We start from the raw sequence: 18,900 nt of genomic DNA on the forward strand, positions 1-18,900 counted from the left end.
TAAACTTATATGTATTATTAACCTTTTGTACACCATTAGAATTGAGGTCCATAAGAGACCTGAAATTCAAATAATGCAACTTCTGAGACTACAGAGAAACTCGACCTATTCCTATGGGAAAAAAAAAAAAAAAAAAAAATCCAAACTGCCCTGGCTGAAAGAATTTAAACTGTATCTAGAATTCACAGCCTCTTGTTCAATGAAAATAGTCAAGAAATTAGCAAGAACATTAATTCCTTTGAATTTCTAACTCAGATAAAAGGATCTGACTTGGGACTTCAGTTCTCTAAGTCCTCTGGACTTTATCACATTTGTGTCTTTATGTTTCAAGTGTGTCTTTATGCAGTTTACTATTAAAGTATTTCAGGGAATTTTAATGCTATATAATCTAATCTCACCCATGAACTTCTGATACTCCAATAGATGACTGGACATAATCTGGAATCAGAAACAGAAAAGAGTAAATTTCCAGAATTAAGCCTAACACCTTCTTAAACAGCTGACACTGGTATACTGTTTTGACCCATTTTGGAAATTTCTGGGGGTAAAAATTCAAACTACCTATAAGGGAACCCATAACATCCAAAGGAACAATGGCTGGGACTGGAATGACAGCCTCAAAATCAGAACAAGACAGCAAACAGACAGCTAATCTCTCTCCCTCAAAATTTCCACATCCACGCTGATAGATCACAGGCTTGATGGCTGAGCTCAGTGGGTAAAGAAAATACTGTGGAATGTTTGGGAGCAGGTGAGCAAATTCCCCACTCTGGATGCTTCCTTTCACATCCGAAGGGCTCACTTAGTGTAACATCTGTCTTGTCATTGCCTCTTTACTTACTTCTTCCCAGAGGAAGGGAAGTAAATTAACTGTCTAGTTAATCTAGATATTATAAAACCAGACATGCATAATTTAGCTCAATCTTTCTTCCTTTTGGGAGTAAGCTTCCCACAGGGAACAAGCATTTCCAACTGCTATTTCCAAGGCATAGCCTATCCCTGAAAGGACTGCCCTGTTAAAGCCTCATATGTAAATAGATTTATTAAGTCTGTCTAATTGTAATTTAGCTGTCAGATCCATTTTAATTAGAACTCAGGCAGGGAAGACGGGTAGTCACTGGAAGATCTCTCAGAAACCCCAATGATAGCAATGGTATGTCAAGCTATTTAAGCAATTCTATTCAAATAAATATGTATATTTTTATATTACCCTATGTTTTCAGAGCATTACTAGGAAAGTAAGTCTACAGTCTACAAGCTTGCATCTTAAAATTATTCAAACAATTAAACCAGTACAAATTAACAGGTATACTTCAATTCTATGCAGCAGATATGTTCCAAAAGAACTGTGCACAAAGGAAATAATTCCAAATTTAGTCATTCAAAATGTCCTTAAACAACTATTTTAGAGAATACTATGATAATTTTCCCAAATGTATATACTATCTTGTCATATGGTAGCTTAGTACAAAAGGAGATAAATATCTTTATTTCCTATTTTTTTAAAATATTACTTTCAAAACTCAGTATGTACCTCATAAATAAAACATATCAATCTGTAGATGTTTAAAAACTACCCAGAGTACACTGATCTGAAGCCTGCATTCAAAATACATAAAAGAAGGTACTATGAGAAATGTAGATGTGTTAACAGAGCCTGAGCTTGAACTTGTCTGTAAAATAAACCCTTCTCTCCACTCCCACTGCCTCTGTTACCTTCTGTTTGGACTACTACTAAGCTTCTCAGCCTAAAAGACTGCTGTTGTTTAGTCGATAGGTCGTGCAACCCCATGGATTTTAGCCTGTCAGGCCCCTCTGTCCATGTAATTTCCCAGGCAAGAATACTGGAGTGTATTGCCATTTCCTTCTCCAGGGGATCTTTCTCACCCAGGAATTGAACCTGGCCTCGTGGCTCAGTGGTAAAAAATCTGCCTGCCAATGCAGGAGACTCAGGAGATGTGGGTTCAATCCCTTGGTCAAGAAGATCCCCTAGAGAAGGAAATGGCAACCCACTCCAGTATTCTTGCCTGGGAAATCATGGACAGGAGAGCCTGGTGGGGGTCTACAGTCCATGGGGTCACAAAGAATTGGACTGAGCACACAGCACACATATTCTCCTGCATTGGTAGGCAGATTCTTTACCACTGAGCCACCAGGGAAGTCCCAGCCTAAAAGATGACCCCAACAGCTAATCCCTTACTACTCCAGTACTGCTGATAGACTACTCTCTACCCAAAATATCCCTGTCATACAACTGTGTCATATCTAAGAGTACAAATTCTGCAGTGGACTATTTGGATTCACAGTCCAGTGCCGGGAGCCAGCATGAGGAATCCCACCCGTGACAAGGTCATGCGGCAGAGATCTGATGGGCAAGGTCGAGTCAGATCTCAGGTTTTCCCCCTGGTATTTCCTGAGCGTGTACCCCCCCAAAATAAGAATATGCCTGCCTGGAAAAAGTCATCTCAAGGCTTTAGTCTTCTGCATTTGAAAGGGTGTTTCAATCCAAAAACCCCTCTAATGGCTTTTTAGCCTGCCTGCAGGACTCCTATAGCTGCGCATGTGATTGTTTGAGGCCTCCTGACTGCAGGAGGCACAGGAAGCTTAAAACATCCTAGGAATGAAGGGGCTTCCGAGGACTCAAAATCATCAGAATAGGACTGATTAAGGGTTTCATTTGTTGAGCCAATACTTGCTGCCAAATTTTCATATCTTTTACTTGTTGATAATAGTTGGCATATAGAAAAAACAAGTAGCAACATTAGATCTTTGAGTTAAGTACCTTCTTTGTTATAACCCACTGCGCCTTTGTTCTATAGAGATGTAACTTTAGTGCTTTAAGGAGATGCAGATTAAAGAAAAACACTTCAGGGGAAACAAAATTAACATTCATTAAGGAAGAGAGCCAAACAGTGTTAGCAAGCCTCTCCGCCAGAAGATAATGTAAATCACCTGAGACCTTTTGTATACAAAAAGATATACAGAAAGAGTCTGGGCTGCTAAGGCTACATAATTTTGTATTACCCATTGATCTCTATGTATAATCAAAAGTATAAAAGGCCTTGAAGGAAAATAGAGGGGGGGCCAGTCATTGGAAGGACTGGTTTCCCCGTGTCTCCTCTTTACTCTAATTTCAGGCTGAATTCCCATCTGGGGCATGGAGGCTCACCATGTCTACTTACTTGTCCCCCGTAAGAGAGCCCAAGGCGGGGCACTCTCCGATATTCAAACGGACGGACGCCGGTGGCCTAACGTAGATAGTGCAAGTTCCTCGTCTGGAACTGTATTGGTTTTCCACGTAAATCAAGTTAATCAGCCTCTTTTCTCCACTTAATTTTCCTACTATACTATTTCTTCCTAATCTATCTTATATTAATAAATAAATAAGTCTTTCCTCGCCAACGCCGTCCCCGCTTCAAATTCCCTGGATCCACCGGGGCTGGCCCCTGGCAGTCCAGCTCTACCATTAGCCATGTGTCCCTGGGTAAGTCACTTAAACCTCTTGATAACTCAGTTTCCTGCCCTATAAAGTAAGGATAGTAATAGTACCTACCTTGCCAGAACTGTTATAAACATCTAATGAACTACAGGGTCTATATTTGAAAAGCTCTTACAATAGTGCCTGGCACTAAGTATTTCTATGTTTTTGTTTATAGAGGGAAAATACTTTAAAAAAAGAAAAAACTTTACTGTAGGAAACTAAATTATACTTAAAATGTCTATTTTGTACGGTCAAAATTCAAAACTATATACTATGAAAGAAGAAATTGGGAACAAACCAAAACATGGGAGACAAGCTGAAACACAGTAGAGATATTTTTCACAGACTAAGGAAAACAAATAAAATGACAGAATTAAAATCAACAAATGAAGAACAAAATCAAAAGCCTCTGTATAGCAGCAATGAACAGTAAGAAAATACAATGGCAGAAAAAAATCCTATTCAAAATAGCAACAAAAAATATATTTCTACAAATAAATCTAAAAGGAAATACTTTCCAAAAGATGCCTTATTTAAAAAAATATAAATGGAAAAAAACTGTATTTCTAGTTGGAAAACCTGACTTCTAGAAAGATGTCAATTTTCCCCAAGAATTTATAGGGATGATACAATTCCAATAAAATTCCAGCATGATTGGTTTTGAAACATGAAGAAAAGATTCTAAAGGTTGCCTAGCAATAGGAATTAGTAATTTGACATCCAAGTACCAAATGCAGGACTAAAGGCTTTAGGGAATCTGAGAAGCTCTAAACCACATGAAAGTTTAGACTTCTACAGTGCGTATGCACACGCACCCATGGGAACACTGGTTCGATTCCTTGGTGAGTGTTACTCGCTTTCATACAATTTCACTGCATTTCTTAAAATTAGTACTTGACCCACAATGGGTTAAGTAATGCCAATCTAAAAGAATAAATAGGTTGAGAACTGTCTCCCTAAAAAAAAAAAGGGAAAAAAAAGTTTTATACAGATTCTCCTACACAAATTATTAAAATTTCATTTTTAAAATGTGTATCAGCCCTCACTCTTTAAAAAGTTTAACTATTTTAGTTTTATAAACTACCTCTATAATCACAAGAGAATTTACTCCTTTGTCTTTATATAACCTTATAAATGACCACCTAAAAATTGATTTCTACAATAATAAACAGAACTCATTAGAAGTACAAAAGTGAAAGAGTTCTACAAATGCTTAAGGGGATTAGAAATATCCAAAGAAATGTGAAATAAAATCTAACAAATCACAGCAAGAGAAGCAATTCACATGAAATAGCAAGAAAAACTTAGGCTACAATAAAGCAGCTTATATTTTTAGAATATCTATACAGGGAAGGGATGGTAATTCAAAATCTGACTTGCCTTTTAAACACATATAAAAGGAAAGCTGTCAAAGTGATAAGCTAATCTTTTTTCCCTAATATTAAAAGGATTCCAGTATCAAAATATACTCTTTGTACAAAAAGAATCATGTCTCTAAAGTCTGAAACCTGGGGAGATTAAAATGGCTAATTACCCCAAACTATAACTATCCACTTCATGGGAAATAGATGGGGAAACAGTGGAAACAGTATCAGACTTTATTTTTGGGGGGCTCCAAAATCACTGCAGATGGTGACTGCAGCCTTGAAATTAAAAGACACTTACTCCTTGGAAGAAAAGTTATAACCAACCTAGATAGCATATTCAAAAGCAGAGACATTACTTTGCCAACTAAGGTCCATCTAGTCAAGGCTATGGTTATGTATGGATGTGAGAGTTGGACTGTGAAGAAGGCTGAGCGCCGAAAAATTGATGCGTTTGAACTGTGGTGTTGGAGAAGACTCTTGAGAGTCCCTTGGACTGCAAGGAGATCCAACCGGTCCATTCTGAAGGAGATCGGCCCTGGGATTTCTTTGGAAGGAATGATGCTAAAGCTGAAACTCCAGTACTTTGGCCACCTCATGCGAAGAGTTGACTCATTGGAAAAGACTCTGATGCTGGGAGGGATTGGGGGCAAGAGGAGAAGGGGACGAGAGGATGAGATGGCTGGATGGCATCACCGACTCGATGGACATGAGTCTGAATAAACTCCAGGAGTTGGTGATGGACAGGGAGGCCTGGCGTGCTGTGATTCATGGGGTCGCCAAGAGTTGGACACGACTGAGCGACTGAACTGAACCGAAATGATAACTATCCACTACAGCGCTAAATACTCTAATCCAAAACTGCCCAGCAGAACTTTTTGCAAGAATGAAATTGTTCTGTATGTGTGTTAGTGCACTAACCACATGGGGCTACAGAGCACCTGAAATGTAACTAGTGCAACTGAGAAATATTTTAATCTTATACCATTTCATTTTAACTGCCACATGTGACTGTTAGCTGGCATACAGTACAGCTTTAATCCCTCTGTGCGTAAATATATAAAGTGTTTGTTTAATGTGTCTCTTTGTTCACGTTCACTCTTTTCATTATAACACAAGTTTCTACATAGGAATGAGTTCACTTCCTTACGAGTTCAATTCCTCAGTGAAGCATATGATAGGGGCTAAACAGATAATCAATGTTTGATGAAAGAAGATACTTTACCAGCTCCATCTGAATCCTCTACCATTGGATTTATTTCTACCATGGTTGCATCGTATTTCAGAAAAAGGTCATAAAGCTTGATCATGTTTTCTGCTGCAGAATCCACAATACTGGCTGGAAATCCCATCTTCTCTGCAAGCTGAAAGCAATATGTCTCTTTATTATAGGAATGCTGCATAATATCCAATCAACATTAAATTGTTACAAATAAATAACCTTGTAGTTTATTATTTAAATAATAAGCATGAATCATTTATGATCAAATATTAATCAATATTATCAATAAATGGTTAAACAAAACTACTCAAAATCCTCACAAAGCAGATAGTATGCCCATTTTACAAAGAAAGAGATTCCGAGAGGTCAAGTGACTTGCCATTCAACTCAATCCCTGTTCTCATGTTTATCCCATAGCCTCCATACTGCTACTAAGCCTTACAGCGAACCTAAACTGAACAAAGAGGCTTATATTTCATTAAAACTACATATAAAAGGTAGACTACTAATCTCACTGGTCTAAAAACAATGGCCAAAATACTAACCCTATTTTACCTTTTAGGTAATTTATGAAGAGTGTCTGCTGCTGCTGCTGCTACTAAATGGCTTCAGTCATTTCCGACTCTGTGCGACCCCATAGACGGCAGCCCACCAGGCTCCCCCGTCCCTGGGATTCTCCAGGCAAGAACACTGGAGTGGGTTGCCATTTCCTTCTCCAATGCATGAAAGTGAAAAGTGAAAGTGAAGTCGCTCAGCCGTGTCCGACTCTTACCAACCCCATGGACTGCAGCCTACCAGGCTCTTCCGTCCATGTGATTTTCCAGGCAAGAGTACTGGAGTGGGGTGCCATTGCCTTCTCTGATCAAGAGTGTCTACATTCAGTAAAATGACTAGTAAAATGAGTATCATCCTATTCATTCAAAAATCTGCTGCTGCTGCTGAGTCACTTCAGTCGTATCCAACTCTGTGCGACCCCATAGATGGCAGCCCACCAGGCTCCTCCGTCCCTAGGATTCTTCAGGCAAGAACACTGGAGTGGGTTGCCATTTCCTTCTCCAAAGCATGAAAGTGAAAAGTGAAAGTGAAGTCGCTCAGTCGTGTTCGACTCTTTGCAACCCCATGGACTGCAGCCCACCAGGCTCCTCCATCTACGGGACTTTCCAGGCAAGAGTACTGAGTACCTAATAAATGCTAGATTCAAAAGATATCTTAAACCTAAACTTCCCTGGTGCCTCGGCTAGTAAAGAATCTGCCTGCAATAAGGAAGACCTGGGTTCGATCCCTGAATTGGGAAGATCCCCTGGAGAAGGGAAAGATTACCCACTCCAGTATTATGGCCTGGAGAATTTCATGGACTATATATAGTCCATGGGGTTACAAAGAGTCAGACATGACTGAGCGACTTTCACTTCAAGCTTCTAATCTAGTAGAAGAGTTCACAGTCTTGAGCAAAGATTTCTTGCTAAATATACCTGAAGAGCTTTTTAAAAAATACATACACCAAGGTCTCAACCCAGAGGCTGTGATTCACAGGTTCTACAGGCGATCAAGTATCTATAATTTTTTAAAGTTTTATAAGCAATTTTGACCCTACAGAAGAAGCTACATGCATGGAAGTTACATGTCTCTTTTTTTAATCCTAAATGCCACAGCTGCTCAGAAACCCTCTGGAGGAGTTTTCTCCTGTTTTCCAATTGTTATCTAAAACTACAATACATTTAACTTTTAATAACAGAAAATACTAAATTCTTTGAAAGTGAATGTGATTCTGCAAGAAGTCAAATGCAAACAATTAAATACAAATAAAATAAATTGGATGATCTAATTGACAAATGCCATTTGGGGTTAAGACATTTCAAAAAAAAACAGTAAGAAGAATTAAAAGTACCCTTTCATTTAGAAAGATTTCAGAGGTCACAATCTACTGTTTTAAATTTAAACATCTGAAAACTGCAAAAGAATTCTGATCAGCCTAGTATGACATCAGTTTGTCTCACATTATACTGAGTAAAATTTCCATTCATCCATCACTCAAAAAGCTACAAACTCAGTACACTATTTCTTCAAATATTGTTGTAAATCAAATGTTTTCTCTCTCATCTAAATTCAAGATTCTAGTTACCACTCTCATATAACTATCTAATGAGTCAAATCTCTGTCCCCGTTAAACATTTATACCACTCACTTGCCTAAATGATTTGCTTCACGCTTTATCGGGGAGGTCTCTGTATCAGTCAAAATTCCTGCTCTACTGTACTTCAATACCATTAGCTTCGTTTGACAGTTTCCTGATAAGAGATGTTAATTTCATTCAAACTTTAATACTCAAACTTCTTTTTAAGATGGGTCACTTATTTTTTATATATAAACAATTTAATAGCAATATTACAAACATTACCAAGCAACTCTCACACACCATAATTAACTTCATACTTAAGTTTTTGTCTTGGAGAGCTCTTTTTGAGGGGGGAATGTAATGAGAGGCAGAGGCACACAAGGATGGTACAGAAAACTAGTGTAATTGCAGGCAAAATTTATTGTGCATGTGAATACACTGAGAGAAAGCCCACAGCTTTAATCAGATTCTTAAACGCACCCATAAAACCCCCAAAATAAAATCACTGATCTATCACAGGGATATATGAGACAGTGTCCCTACCATTCCATATAGTGTATAGGAAATAGAGGGGGGACAGGAACATATTAAATGCCACCATGCAGATGTAAAATCCGGAGTATCACTCCAGGTTCTTCAACAAATGAAAGAAAATGGATGAAGAAAGTGAAGAAAAGGAAACCTATAAGCTATTAACAGAAGACCTATGACACCTATTAACCAACTGCAATGAAGGAACTTATGTGGATCCCAACTCAGATTCTAAAAGGAAAAAAAAAAAAAAAAACACGAGACAACTAGGGAACTGGAATGACTGGGTAAGTGACAATACTGAGTTTACTAGGTATGGCTATGATAAGTATAGTGGCTCTTTTAAAAGAATCCTTATCTTTAAAATGTTTTCAGAAGTTTTATCAAGCACTTCACTTACATAAAGTTAATTCTCTTTAAGTGTTGCAATTATCCAATTAAAAGCTAGAAATGTTTCAAAACACAACATACCCGAACAGCTTGTTCCTTTTTGATGCCTTCTACGATATCGATAGGCTCTTTAACTATGGCCTCAGGAGTCTCAGCAGCAACATCTTCAATGTTGACACCACCGTGAGAACTTCCTATTAATACAGGACCCTAGCAGGAAGGGAAACAGAAAAAACATCTAGATTTTATTTTGGGCCCATCAATAAAATCTTAAAATCTATTTATGCATACTATCAAACTTATACATCTGTCACTTCCCACTATTTTTAAACCCCCTTGAGAATTTATCCTTGCATCTCCTATAGTGTTCTTCTAAACATTTAATTGAAATAATGGAAAGGCGGAGGAAGACATTGTCTTACCTGTGAGGGGAAAAGGATTAAAAATGTACACAATGTATCCAAACAATATAAATATACACGTATATGTGAAATATAACCTCTACATTTCTCACAAGAATTGCAGGGACATTAAACTATTGTTTAAAGAACATTTAAAAAATAATAGAAACAGTTTACTGATACTTAAAAGGGAAAATCTAATGAACAAACGTTCCGATTTATAATCTCTAGGCTATTGGAAGTCAGTGAAAAAGAAAGCTGCTGCTGCTGCTACTAAGTTGCTTTAGTCATGTCCGACTCTGTGCGAACCCAGAGATGGCAGCCCACCAGGCTCCCCCGTCCCTGGGATTCTCCAGGCCAAGAACACTGGAGTGGGTTGCCATTTCCTTCTCCAATGCATGAAAGTGAAAACTGAAAATGAAGTCGCTCAGTCATGTCCGACTCTTCGCGACCCCATGGACTGCAGCCCACCAGGTTCCTCCATCCGTGGGATTTTCCAGGCAAGAGTACTGGAGTGGGTTGCCACTGCCTTTTCCGAAAAAGAAAGCTATCTACCTTCAAAAAAGAGCTCCAGCTATTATCATGAACAATATAATAAGACATAAAGACTAACCAATTAACTTTTAAGTCACCTAAGATCAGTTAAGGAAAAAACCTTGAAGCAAAATTATCTAATAGATTTACCAATCTATGGACAAAAGTGGAAATAATCTTAATATGCAAAAATAGGAAATGGTAAAAACATACTGAAGATTATTTAATGCTTCTGGAAAGGAAAATGATTCAGCAGTATAATCTGGGTGAAAAAAGGTACAAAACTCTAGATTCTATACTCAATTTTTTTTTAACATGAAATGTGTTTAAAAGTGCACCCTCCCAAATTCACAGACACACAAAAAGATAAAAAATAAAACATTAAGTAAGACTTCTATTATTTTATTTTGTTATTTGTGTCACTATTTGGTGACTGAACAACAACATTTTCTAAAAAAAGAAAATTTCCACAGTGAATACACGATTCACGATTCTTAATTCAGGAAAGAAAAAAATAAACCTAAAGACTAATTTCACTTTTCTACCCAAGCATCTAAATGTCTCAGTAACAAATTCATTTCAAGATATAAAGTAAAGAAATAATATTATTGGGTTGGCCAAAATCTTTGTCTGGTTTTTAAAGTAAAAATAAAAGGCACATTTGATCTCTATCAACTTCAACTGGTCTACTCGACCAAGCAGCACTGTCCAGTGAAAAATATCCAGCACAAAACTTCACAAACCATTTTTGACTAACTCACCCCGTCACAGCACCTTATGTATACACTGCACAAATCTTTTTTGTGTATTTCAGTTGCATTTTTACTTTCTTGAAACAATAAACCATAATATGCCAAAAACATTGCTTTTTTTCTTCCATCTTCAATATTAAAATGGCTATACAAAAATTCACCAATTGTGATTTTATTATAAGCTCACTGATCTGACAGCTGTCACAACACATCTAACAAAAGTGTTTCAAATGAAATTAAAAACAACTTAGCCACTGGAGAAGGGGATGGCAAGCCACTTCAGTATTCTTGCCCTGAGAACCCCATGAACAGCATGAAAAGGCAAAAAGATAGGATACCACAGGAGGAACTCCCCAGGTCATTAGGTGCCCAATATGCTACTGGAGATCAGTGGAGAAATAACTCCAGAAAGAATGAAGGGGTGGAGCCAAAGCAAAAACAATACCCAGTTGCACATGTGACTGGTGATAGAAGCAAGGTCTGATGCTGTAAAGAGCAATATTGCATAGGAACCTGGAATGCCAGGTCCATGAATCAAGGCAAATTGGAAGTGGTCAAACAAGAGATGGCAAGAGTGAACGTCGACATTCTAGGAATCAGCGAACTAAAATGGACTGGAATGGGTGAATTTAACTCAGATGACCATTACATCTACTACTGCGGGCAGGAATCCCTCAGAAGAAATGGAGTAGCCATCATGGTCAACAAGAGAGTCCGAAATGCAGTACTTGGATGCAATCTCAAAAACAGAATGATCTGTTTGTCTCCAAGGCAAACCATTCAATATCACAGTTATCCAAGTCTATGCCCCAACCAGTAATGCTGAAGAAACTGAAGGTGAATGGTTTTATGAAGACCTACAAGATCTTTTAGAACTAACACCCCAAAAGATGTCCTTTTCATTATAGGGGACTGGCATGCAAAAGTAGGAAGTCAAGAAACACCTGGAGTAACAGGCAAATTTGGCCTTGGAATGTGAAATGAAGCAGGGCAAAGACTAATAGAGTTTTGCCAAGAAAATGCACTGGTCATAGCAAACACCCTCTTCCAACAACACAAGAGAAAACTCTACACATGGACATCACCAGATGGTCAACACCAAAATCAGACTGATTATATTCTATGCAGCCAAAGATGGAGAAGCTCTATACAGTCAACAAAAACAAGACCAGGAGCTGACTGTGGCTCAGATCATGAACTCCTTATTACCAAATTCAGCGTTAAATTGAAGAAAATAGGGAAAACCGCTACACCATTCAGGTATGACCTAAATAAAATCCCTTATAATTATACAGTGGAAGTGAGAAATAGATTTAAGGGTCCAGATCTGACAGATAAGAGTGCCTGATGAACTACAGAATGAGGTTCGTGACACTGTACAGGAGACAGGGATCAAGACCATCCCCATGGAAAAGAAATGCAAAAAAGCAAAATGGCTGTCTGGGGAGGCCTTATAAATCGCTGTGAAAAGAAAAGAAGCGAAAAGAAAAGGAGAAAAGGAAAGATATAAGCATCTGAATGCAGAGTTTCAAAGAATAGCAAGAAGAGATAAGAAAGCCTTCTTCAGCGATCAATGCAAAAAAATAGAGGAAAACAACAGAATAGGAAAGACTAGCGATCTCTTCAAGAAAATTAGAGATACCAAGGGAACATTTCATGCAAAGATGGGCTCGATAAAGGACAGAAATGGTAGGGACCTAACAGAAGCGGAAGATATTAAGAAGAGGTAGCAAGAATACACAGAAGAACTGTACAAAAAAGATCTTCACGACCCGGATAATCATGATGATGTGATCACTCATCTAGAGCCAGACATCTTGAAATGTGAAGTCAAGTGGGCCTTAGAAAGCATCACTACAAACAAAGCTAGTGGAGGTGATGGAATTCCGGTTGAGCTGTTTCAAATCCTGAATGATGATGCTGTGAAAGTGCTGCATTCAATATGCCAGCAAGTTTGGAAAACTCAGCAGTGGCCACAGGACTCGAAAAGGTCAGCTTTCATTCCAATCCCAAAGAAAGGCAATGCCAAAGAATGCTCAAACTACCACACAATTGCACTCATCTCACGTGCTACTAAAGTAATGCTCAAAATTCTCCAAGCCAGGCTTCAGCAATACATGAACCGTGAACTCCCTGATGTTCAAGCTGGTTTTAGAAAAGGCAGAGGAACCAGAGATCAAATTGCCAACATCCGCTAGATCATGGAAAAGCAAGAGAGTTCCAGAAAAATATCTATTTCTGCTTTATTGACTATTCTAAAGCCTTTGACTGTGTGGATCACAATCAACTGTGGAAAATTGTGAAAGAGATGGGAATACCAGACCACCTAACCTGCCTGTTGAGAAATCTGTATGCAGGTCAGGAAGCAACAGTTAGAACTGGACATGGAACAACAGACTGGTTCCAAATAGGAAAAGGAGTATGTCAAGGCTGTATATTGTCACCCTGCTTATTTAACTTATATGCAGAGTACATCATGAGAAATGCTGGACTGGAAGAAACACAAGCTGGAATCAAGATTGCCGGGAGAAAGATCAATAACCTCAGATATGCAGATGACACCAGCCTTATGGCAGAAAGTGAAGAAGAGCTAAAAAGCCTCTTGATGAAAGTAAAAGAGGAGAATGAAAAAGTTGGCTTAAAGCTCAACATTCAGAAAATGAAGATCATGGCATCTGGTCCCATCACTTCATGGGAAATAGATGGGGAAACAGTAGAAACAATGTCAGACTTTATTTTGGGGGGCTCCAAAATCACTGCAGATGGTGACTGCAGCCATGAAATTAAAAGACACTCCCTGGAAGAAAAGTTATGACCAACCTAGATAGTATATTCAAAAGCAGAGACATTACTTTGCCGACTAAGGTCTGTCTAGTCAAGGTTATGGTTTTTCCAGTGGCCATGTATGGATGTGAGAGTTGGACTGTTCGCACCGAAGAATTGATGCGTTAGAACTGTGGTGTTGGAGAAGACTCTTGAGAGTCCCTTGGACTGCAAGGAGATCCAACCAGTCCATTCTGAAGGAGATCAACCCTGGGATTTCTTTGGAAGGAATGATGCTGAAGCTGAAGCTCCAGTACTTTGGCCACCTCATGCGAAGAGTTGACTCACTGGAAAAGACTCTGATGCTGGGAGGGATTGGGGGCAGAAGGAGAAGGGGACAACCGAGGATGAGATGGCTGAATGGCATCACAGACTCGATGGACGTAAGTCTGAGTGAACTCCGGGAGATGGTGATGGACAGGGAGGCCTGGCGTGCTGCAATTCATGGGGTCGCAAAGAGTCGGACACGACTGAGCGACTAAACTGAACTGAACTGAAGCACTACTGCTGCTGCTGCTGCTGCTGCTGCTAAGTCGCTTCAGTCGTTTCTGACTCTGTGCCACGGAGTCCCATAGACAGCAGCCCACCAGGCTCCCCCGTTCCTGGGATTCTCCAGGCAAGAACACTGGAGTGGGTTGCCATTTCCTTCTCCAATGCATGAAAATTAAAAGTGAAAGTTAAGTTGCTCAGTTGCTTCTGACTCTTGGCGACCCCACAGACTGCAGCCTACCAGGCTCCTCCATCCATGGGATTTTCCAGGCAAGAGTACTGGAGTGGAGTGCCACTGCCTTCTCTGTAGCACTACTACAGCTGTCTTAATGGAAAAAACTGAATGAACCTCTTGGCCAAACCAAAATATTCATTACTGTTTGGAGAACAATACAGTGTTTTAAATCCTCAAAATACTGCAACAGCCAAAGAGATGAGGCTGGGAATATTTATTATTTTTTTAAAAGAGAGTTACTATACCTAGGCAAAAAAAGATTTTTAAAAAGTATCAGTCTTAGAGGAAAAAAAACTGTGTGGTAGAGGAACAAGGGTAGGTGGAAGATTTATACTTCCCTGTACATCTTTGTACCTTTTAAATGTAATATTACAGGACTAGATTTCAATACTGTTGTTCCTGTTCAGTGGCTAAGTTGTGTCAGACTCTTTGCAACCCCATGGACTGCAGCATGCCAGGCTTCCCTGTTTTCACTATCTCCAGGAGGTTACTCAAGCTCATGTCTACTGAGTCAATGATGCCACCCAACCATCTCATTCCTTGCCGTCCCCTTCTCCTCATGCCCTCAATCTTATTCAGCATCAAGGTCTTTTCCAATAAGTCGGTTCATTGCATCAAGGTGTCCAAAGCACTGGAGCTTCGCCTTCAGCATCAGTCCTTCCAATGAATATCCAGGGTTGATTTCCTTCAGGATTGACTGGTTTGATCTCCTTTCTGTGCAAGGGACTCGCAAGAGTCTTCTCCAACACCACAATTCGAAAGCATCGATTCTTCTGTGCTCAGCCTTCTTTATAGTCCAACTCTCACATTCATATGAATACTGGAAAAACCACAGCTTTGACTATACAGACCTTTGTCGGAAAAGCGATGTCTCTGCTTTTTAATACGCTGTCTATGTTTGTCATTGCTTTTCTTTCAAGGAGCAAGAGTCTTAATTTCACGGCTGCAGTCACCATCCAAAGTGTTTTGCAGCCCAAGAAAATAAAGTCTGTCACTGTTTCCATTTTTCCCCCTTTTATTTGCCATGAAGTGATGGAACCAGATGCCATGATCTTAGTTATGATACAAATAAAAGCAGTTGAAGATAGTAAATTTCATATTCTATGTTTCTGACCACAACTTAAAAAAATGACAGCTCTAGACCACAAGCTCAGTGAGCTTCTGAGGTTGCACAATACTCTGTGTGTTGTCATATATCAGTATGTGAGGAAGGTGACACAATCCTGAAGCAAATGAAAATTTTATGTGTGGGATTCTCCCAGACCATGCCCTGTGCATCTCCATTTGGCTGGTTCTGGCTTTTATCCTTTGGCTATAATAAAACTGTAATCACAAATACAGTATTTTCCTAAGGTCTGTGAGTCATTCTAGCAAATTATGAACCTGAGGGATATTGCTGCTGCCAAGTCACTTCAGTCGTGTCCGACTCTGTGCGACCCCATAGACGGCAGCCCACCAGGCTCCCCCGTCCCTGGGATTCTCCAGGCAACAACACTGGAGTGGGTTGCCATTTCCTTCTCCAATGCATGAAAGTGAAAAGTGAAAGGGAAGTCGCTCAGTCATGTCCGACCCTTAGCATGGACTGCAGCCTACCAGGCTCCTCCATCCATGGGATTTTCCAGGCAAGATACTAGGAATCCCTAAATTTGTTGCCAGTTAGTCAGAAGTGAAGGTGACCTGGGGACGCTAAACTTGCAACTGATGTCTGAAGTGAGGGCATTCATGCAGAGGAATGTGCCCTTAACCTGTGAAGTCTGGCTCGCCTCTGGGTACCCTGCTGCCAGAACTCACTGCAACACACACACACACACACACACACACTTTAACAAAATAATTCACGGTGCCTTTCTGAAACTAAAGAAAACAGAAGCAAGCTCAAGTAAAGGGAAATGTTTTAAATTAAAAGTATAATTTTTACTTTCTCTACTGTCAGGAAGCAATTAACAGGAGGCTTCCCGTGTGCTGAATATTCAGGAATTAAGAGGAGAGGCAAGCCTCTCCAGGGGGCTGAGGAATCCAGGCATTTCCTTCGTTAGTTTTTCTATATGGTGATAAATACCCTCTTCCTTCTTGTGAACTATACGGTAAAAGTGATTATTTACAACTCTCTGTCTCTTTAATATGGATCGCCTATGTTTTGTAAGTCTGGAATTTTAATCTTTATCTTTGCTGAGAATAACTACAGTATATATGCCCACACCATGTTGATTAAAACACCTCTGCTCCATCAGAGTTCTGGCACCCATGTCCTGCTTTCTCTCTCTCTCTCTCCCTCTTTCTCTCTCAGGTGATTTCTTCAGAGCACAGAGGCTCTCTGAGTTCACTTTCCTGCCTGGGCTTCTAAGACACACTCGAGAAGGCGCTTTGCGCCTTCACCCCATCGAGAGGGTGCCTGAGGCCTCCGTGAACAGAGCAAGCCCCATGCCAGGGGTTTTATTGGCTTTCTGTGTAAACCAAGGAATATCAGCCTCTTTCTCTCTCCTTTACTTTCTTATCAGTTGACTCCAGACCACCAGGTTCTGGTCCATTAAAGGACCTCAACAAGTGGAGCCCAGAACAGGAGCTTGGTACACATATGCAGATTCGGACGGAGTGACCCCAGGGCCTATTGAGGCCGAAGTATTAAGACATGAGCAAAACGGCGGGAAAGCCCCGTCACTTTTCTACTTTACTTCGTCACTTATTTAAAGTTCAGGGACTTAATGAAACGTATGCTGATTTTTCAGCTAGATTACAAACTGCTATTTCCTGTACTATAATTGGAGAAGAAGCCAAAAGGCAACTAGAGAAATTACTTGCGTATGAAAATGCAAATCAGGAATGTCAAAAAGCTATAGCTCCAATTCGTGAGACAGGGACTATTATTGATTATTTGAAGGCTGGTCGCAATCTAGGCTTAGAAACTCAAAAGATACAAATGCTAGCTGAAACAATGTTGCTGCCTTAAGAAAGGGAAATGAAGGATGCTTTACATGTGGAAATAAGAACCATTTAAAAAGGGACTGCCCTAAGAGAGCTACAAAAAAAAAAAAAGAAAAAAATATATAAAAATAAAAAACCTCCAAAAATCTGCCCTCGCTGCCATAGAGAAATGCATTGGGCCAAAGTCTAAATTTGACATTGAAGGAAAATCTATTCCAGGAAACTCCAAGCAGGGGGGCCCCCAGGTCTCCTTCAACAAAAACCTGGGGCAAATTCCATCTTTTCTCTCAAACCCTCAACATCCGGCAGTGCTGCCGTCATATACCAGCTTTGTTTTTAGATAATATGAAGTTAATGAGCTCTATTTAAATTCAAACCCAGTGAACTGAAAAATAGTAAATATAATGTTTATTTAAATATAAATATAATTTAAATATAATTGTTTGCTAATCTAATTAAGACATGTCTTAAGTCATCAACATTATATAATACTTTTATTATGCCTAGGTTTAAGGTAAACTAAATTTGTCAACAAAAGGTAACTCTTTATATATATATAAATATATAAATGAGATGAAAACTTTTAGATAAACAATATTTAAAATAATTATATTTTAAATAGAATAATCTATTATTATAATTTATTATTATAATAATCTCTTCAGTTCAGTTCACTCACTAAGTCGTGTCCGACTCTTGGTGACCCCGTGAATTGCAGCACACCAGGCCTCCCTGTCCATCACCATCTCCCAGAGTTCACTCAAACTCACGTCCATTGAGTTGGTGATGCCATCCAGCCATCTCATCCTCTGTCGGCCCCTTCTCCTCCTGCCCTCAATCCCTTCCAGCATCAGAGTCTTTTACAATGAATCAACTCTTCGCTTGAGGTGGCCAAAGCACTGGAATTTCAGCTTTAGCATCATTCCTTCCAAAGAAATCCCAGGGCTCATCTCCTTTAGGATGGACTGGTTGGATCTCCTTGCAGTCCAAGGGACTCGCAAGAGTCTTCTCCACCACAGTTCAAAAGCATCAATTCTTCGGCACTCAGCTTTCTTCACAGTCCAACTCTCACATCCATATATGACCACTGGAAAAACCATAGCCTTGACTAGATGGACCTTTGTTGGCAAAGTAATGTCTCTGCTTTTGAATATGCTATCTAGGTTGGTCATAACTTTCCTTCCAAGGAGTAAGCGTCTTTTAATTTCATAACTGCAATCACCATCTGCAGTGATTTTGGAGCCCAAAAAATAATTTCTTAAGATTGGGATAACTTAAATTTCTGGAGTTGTACTAAAGTAAATAATAAAATTTTATTAAATAACTAGGTCATTTCCAAATAAAATAAGATTTTAAAACATTAATTACTGAACATTAACTTCCTCTTACAAAAAGTTTTTCTTACAGAAAAACTAGAGATTTTAAACTATTAATAATATATAATGTATAATATATACATTTATATATAACATATATTATAATATGATATAATAAATATATTCACCAATCTATAAAATGCTAATATATAAGACACTTCATAGTTGCTAAGAAAAAGTCAGATATATGCATAACTTGGAAGTATGACCAGCCTATTTGGACAGAGCAGTGGCTCCTCACGAAAGAGAAATTACAGGCAGCTA

General features: G+C 39.1%; 1 protein-coding gene across 3 annotated transcripts in view; it reads right to left on the bottom strand.

The window, feature by feature from the left end:
• SUCLA2 (succinate-CoA ligase ADP-forming subunit beta) overlaps positions 1-18,900 on the bottom strand; it is an 84,063-nt gene that overhangs the window by 37,636 nt on the left and 27,527 nt on the right. For all 3 annotated transcript variants that reach the window (XR_009595183.1, XM_060394325.1, XM_042254690.2), the window contains exons 5-6: positions 9,186-9,314; positions 6,071-6,209 (exon numbers count right to left, since the gene is read on the bottom strand). Coding sequence is in view for 2 of the 3 variants with exons in the window: in XM_060394325.1 (XP_060250308.1) it covers positions 6,071-6,209; positions 9,186-9,314 (268 nt within the window). In the remaining variant the exon portion in view is untranslated. The remainder of the gene's footprint in view (positions 1-6,070; positions 6,210-9,185; positions 9,315-18,900) is intronic.

The sequence above is a fragment of the Ovis aries genome, chromosome 10, assembly GCF_016772045.2.
Source record: "Ovis aries strain OAR_USU_Benz2616 breed Rambouillet chromosome 10, ARS-UI_Ramb_v3.0, whole genome shotgun sequence".
NCBI classification, from domain to species: domain Eukaryota; kingdom Metazoa; phylum Chordata; class Mammalia; order Artiodactyla; family Bovidae; genus Ovis; species Ovis aries.